Source organism: Lolium rigidum, chromosome 1, assembly GCF_022539505.1.
Source record: "Lolium rigidum isolate FL_2022 chromosome 1, APGP_CSIRO_Lrig_0.1, whole genome shotgun sequence".
Lineage (NCBI taxonomy): Eukaryota > Viridiplantae > Streptophyta > Magnoliopsida > Poales > Poaceae > Lolium > Lolium rigidum.
Window position 1 is genome coordinate 329,865,416 of NC_061508.1, and position 5,387 is coordinate 329,870,802.

At 48.4% G+C, this 5,387-nt stretch overlaps 1 protein-coding gene across 2 annotated transcripts; it reads left to right on the forward strand.

The window, feature by feature from the left end:
- Positions 1–1,628: 1,628 nt before the first annotated feature.
- On the forward strand, positions 1,629–5,088 carry LOC124699606 (probable GDP-L-fucose synthase 1). Of its 2 annotated transcripts, XM_047231895.1 has the most exons (3): positions 1,629–1,721; positions 1,819–2,354; positions 4,371–5,088. In XM_047231895.1, exons 1-3 carry the CDS (start codon positions 1,700–1,702, stop codon positions 4,800–4,802), a joined length of 990 nt encoding a protein of 329 aa, XP_047087851.1. In that variant the 5' UTR covers positions 1,629–1,699; the 3' UTR covers positions 4,803–5,088. The 2 variants fall into 2 exon arrangements, with proteins under 2 accessions (XP_047087851.1, XP_047087843.1); XM_047231887.1 differs by lacking the exon at positions 4,371–5,088 and having other exon boundaries at positions 1,819–3,069.
- The last annotated feature ends 299 nt before the right edge of the window (positions 5,089–5,387 follow it).

Sequence of the window (5,387 nt, forward strand, 5' to 3'; positions counted from 1 at the left end):
AAAGGTGCGCCGGCGGGAGCTCTCTCCTTTTGAGTTGCTGGCGGCGGAGGAGCCATGCCAATAAGGTCCTCCATCTGTCTGCGCCACCCATCAGAAGCTGTGTTCATACATAGTGGCTCGCCCTGAATAGGAAGTCCAAGTATCATTGAGACATCCTGTGGAGTAGGGGTCATCTCGCCGGCCCTCAAGTGGAAGGTGTGCGTCTCCGGCCTCCACCGGTCGACAAGGGCGGTGAGTGCCGCGGCGTTCATGTTCGGCCCCCCCGGCTTACAAGCGTGATGAACGGGAGAAGACCGGTGGGCTGGATGAACTCCGTGTACCTCTCGTCATATGCCATATCCACTGTGCCATGGTAACGAATCTTCAAAGGTTGAAGATCCGTTCTCCTCTCCGTCATATGAAAAGCCCGGTGATCCCTGTCATACTCTTGATCTAGAAGCCACACCATCCTACATGTTTACACAAATGCACCATATTATGAGCCATTCCTAACAAATATGAGCAACACATACATGAGAATATATCCAAATACGGCATGACACATACATCACATACATACATATACATACATATCTAGGGATAAAAAACCATATTATGAGCCATTCCTAACACATATACTACAATGTAGATTCCACCAACATATCCAAATCCACGAACATAAATTTCCATGTCTAGGGTTCATATCTAAATCTACCAAATCCACCAACACTAGTGGATGAATCGGAGGGAATCGAAGGAGAATACCTTGAGGAATATTATGAGCCATTCCACTAACAAATATGAGTTATTCCATCGCAAGTACTAGGCATATGTAACAAATTAGAATGCATTTCCTAAGAAAAAATTAGTCATTTCAATATACATAGCCATTTCAACACATACATACATACATACATACATACATGTAAAATTTCACATCTATGGCTCCAACAAATCTATGGTTCAAACACATGCATACGATGAGGCTATCAATTTCAACACATACACATCAATATAGATTCCAACAACCAACATTTCCAATCTAGGTTCCATGTCTAAATCGAATTAAATCGGAGCAAATCTTGGATGAATCGTAGGGCAACGAAGGGGAATACCTTGAGGATTGTATGGGGATGGATTTGGCCGGCCAGATCTGTCCAATCCGTGGAGGATTTGGTGGGGGGACGGAGGAGAGGCGGCCGGCGGCGGCGGTTCCGGGCGAGCAGAGAAAAGAGAAGAGGGGAGAAAGAAGAGGCTCGGGCTGGGGCGGGCGCGGGCGCCACACATAAGTGGATGTGTGGCGCCCTTCCGAGCGGCGCCACAGTTTCACCGTGTGGCGCCGATGGGAGCGGCGTCACACATCCTGCCACGTCGGATCGTCGCACCAGCGCAGCATCGAGGGCGCCACGTCGGCTAGGACAGTGGCACCGCAGGCACGGGCACCACACTGCTATGTGTGGCGCCCATGAGAGGAGCGCCACACAGTGTAAATCGCCCGTTTCCGTCGCCCTGTTGTAGAGATGCATTGCATCGAAGTACTGAAATGTCAACGCATCCGTCTTTGGATCTCGCGAGGCCTCACCTCACGTGTACTTTCAGTAAAGTTTCACGACGAGAAACCAAGTTTAAGCAAACCCCACTCTCTAGTCTCCCTAATAAATCCCCCTCCTCAAACCCCATTCCCCCACCTCCGGCGGCCGCACCTCCCAACTCCGGCGACATGGGCACCGTCACTCCCGCCGGTAAGCACCGAATTCCTCGGACTCACCGCAGTTCCCCCTCTCCCTTCGTCTAAACCTTCTCTCCGCTCCGCCCTCCGTCTAAACCTTCTCCCCGCAGATCCGCACCCCGCCTTCCTCGCCGACAAGGGCGGCAAGGTCTTCCTCGCGGGCCACCGGGGCCTGGTGGGCTCGGCCATCCACCGCCGCCTGCTCTCCCTCGGCTTCACCGACGTGGTCGTCCGCACCCACGCCGAGCTCGACCTCACCCGCCAGGCCGCCGTCGAGGCCTTCTTCGCCGCCGAGCTGCCCCGCTACGTGGTGCTCGCCGCCGCCAAGGTCGGCGGCATCCACGCCAACTCCACCTTCCCCGCCGACTTCATCGCCGCCAACCTCCAGATCCAGACCAACGTCGTCGACGCCGCCCTCCGCTGCGGCTCCGTCCGCAAGCTCCTCTTCCTCGGCTCCTCCTGCATCTACCCCAAGTTCGCGCCGCAGCCCATCCCCGAGGACTCCCTCCTCTCCGGCCCGCTCGAGCCCACCAACGAGTGGTACGCCGTCGCCAAGATCGCCGGCATCAAGATGTGCCAGGCCTACCGCATCCAGCACGGCCTCGACGCCGTCTCCGCCATGCCCACCAACCTCTACGGCCCGCAGGACAACTTCCACCCGGAGAACTCCCACGTGCTCCCCGCATTGATCCGCAGGTTCCACGAGGCCAAGGCCACCAATGCCGCCGAGGTCGTCGTCTGGGGCTCTGGCTCGCCGCTGCGTGAGTTCTTGCATGTCGATGACCTCGCCGATGCCGTGATCTTCCTCATGGATCAGTACTCTGGGCTGGAGCATGTCAATGTGGGGAGTGGAAGCGAGGTCACCATTAAGGAGCTTGCTGAGCTGGTCAAGGAGGTGGTCGGCTTCCAGGGGAAGCTCATTTGGGATTCAAGCAAGCCCGACGGCACGCCAAGGAAGCTCATGGATAGCTCCAAGATACAGGCAATGGGGTGGATGCCCAAGGTTCCTCTCAAGGAGGGGCTTGTCGAGACGTACAAGTGGTATGTGGACAATGTCATCGCCCAGAAGAACAAGTAACACACACGCTGTTATCAATCACTTTTCATCGTTGCTTTTAACAAACACCTTGTATCATGATATGATCACTAGTGTTTCTCTTCTTGTTGGTTACCGGATCACACAATTACCAGGTACAAGATCACAAAAAGAGAAGAGCTTATTTTGTGTTGGTTGAATAATGTATGGGTCCCTCAAATTAGTGTACCATAATTCATGTTGAGCATAATTTATTGTTTACAGAGAATGTAACACTTCATACATTGTATAATATCTAGCCTATACACAATCCCTTGCCCGTTCAGCATGATATCTTTTTTATTTTGCAAGCTTGATTGCTTATGCCCTTTAAATCTGCAATTGGACTAAACACAATCACTTGGCATAATTGTTTTTTTTCTTTATGCGAAGCATCATGGGTCCTCAAGAGTATGCTTACTTGACTGTCGATGCAATTCAGATTTTTAAAGTTCGGAATGTTCCGTGCAGAGTGAACTAATTTCTAACAGGTCATAGTGTAAGAATCAGCGCAGAGATAAATTAATATCTAGTGACCTTGACCTACGGGACTTGAAAAAAAACTTTGTTCTTGCAAGGCAAAAGTGGCAAGGTTAAATTTTCTACCAAGTCTAGAAATGAAGTTCTATTTCAGGGCTTGTAGACTTGTTACTAATGCTATGCGATAGGTCAATTATTCGGTGCAAGAATCAAATGATGTATTGCAGAAAATCACCGGCGACTGGATAGGCACAAGAGATGGACAGCTCCTGAGGGCGATAGACTCAAAATCAATGTGGTTGGGGCCTTTAATCCATATAACTAGACATGGTGGATGGGGCTTCATGGTTCTGGGGCAGGTCTGTGCACCCAAAGAAACGATGTTTATGTGTTGGTTGAGTTATATATATATTGGTCGAATTAGTGTACCATTAGATTCTTATTAATTGACGTTGGGCATGTTTTGTTGTTTACAGAGAAAGAAACACATTATGCATTGGATGGTAATTGGTCTTCACACAATCCATTGTCAGTTTAGCATGATGGGACCTGAAGAGTCTGCCTGCTTGTTTGACAGCTGATGCACTTCGTTGTGGAAAAGGACCTACGCAACTTGAGAAACTTTAACCCTGCTCTCAGACGGCAAAAATACAAGGTAGTTTTTTTGCCCAACCTGTATCAGGTAGTTTGTCTGCAAATGAATTTCTTTTTTCCCTCAGGGCTTGTATATTAGAATTGTCAGGTATATGCAACAGGAAAGACTTGATGTCAAAAGATAAACCTCTTTCAGTTAGACTTGGCTTCTCAAAAGAGCTCTCGAGATCTATAAACATGGTGGGTGCTTTATATTGAATTTTGACTTACTGAAATAAGATAACAGGTCGAATGGTGTTTTTATCTGATGTGTACCTCAGTGAAGGATAAACCGGAATCTCATTCATTTCTTCAGTACTGTTTAAGGCTTCAGGATGCTGCAGTTAGTAGGGCAATTCTGCTTTGCGGTCAGGTAGAGACGTGTTGCGGCTGGTAGTTCAGACTTCAGAGGACAGGATAGGGCAAAACGTACTTGTAGATGAGAGTTCTAGCTTTGAACTCTACGGCCCGCAGGACAACTTCCACCCGGAGAACTCCCACGTGCTGCCCGCATTGATCCGCAGGTTCCACGAGGCCAAGGCCACCAATGCTGCCGAGGTCGTCGTCTGGGGCTCTGGCTCGCTGCTGCGTGAGTTCTTGCACGTCGATGACCTCGCTGATGCGGTCATCTTCCTGATGGATCAGTACTCTGGGCTGGAGCATCTCAATGTGGGTAGTGGAAGCGAGGTCACCATTAAGGAGCTTGCTGAGCTGGTCAAGGAGGTGGTCGGCTTCCAGGGGAAGCTCATTTGGGATTCAAGCAAGCCCGACGGCACACCAAGGAAGCTCATGGATAGCTCCAAGATACAGGCAATGGGGTGGATGCCCAAGGTTCCTCTCAAGGAGGGGCTTGTCGAGATGTACAAGTGGTATGTGGACAATGTCATCGCCCAGAAGAACAAGTAACACACGCGCTGTTATCAATCACTTTTCATCGTATCATGATATGATCAGTAGTGTTTCTGTTCTTGTTGGTTACCGGATCACACAATTATCAGGTACAAGATCACAAAAAGAGAAGAGCTTATTTTGTGTTGGTTGAATAATGTATGGGTCAAAATTAGTGTACCATAAGAATCTTAATTCATGTTGAGCATGATTTTTTGTTTACAGAGAATGTAACACTTGATACATTGTATAATATCTAGCCTATACACAATCCCTTGCCCGTTCAGCATGATACCTTTTTTTTTGCAAGTTTGATTGTTTATGACCTTTAAATCAGCAACTGGACTAAACACAATCACTTGGCATAATTGTTATTTTTCTTTATGCGAAGCATCATGGGTCCTGAAGAGTATGCTTACTTATATTGATTTTTAAAGTTCCGAATGTGGATGCAATTAAGATTTTTAAAGTTCCGAATGTTCATACAGAGGGAACTAATTTATAGTGATTATAATGTCATTATCAGAGAAGAAAAAGTGTGATTTGTGAAAATATTAAATAGAGTGTAACACTTATTATGAGATGGATGGTAACTGGCCTACT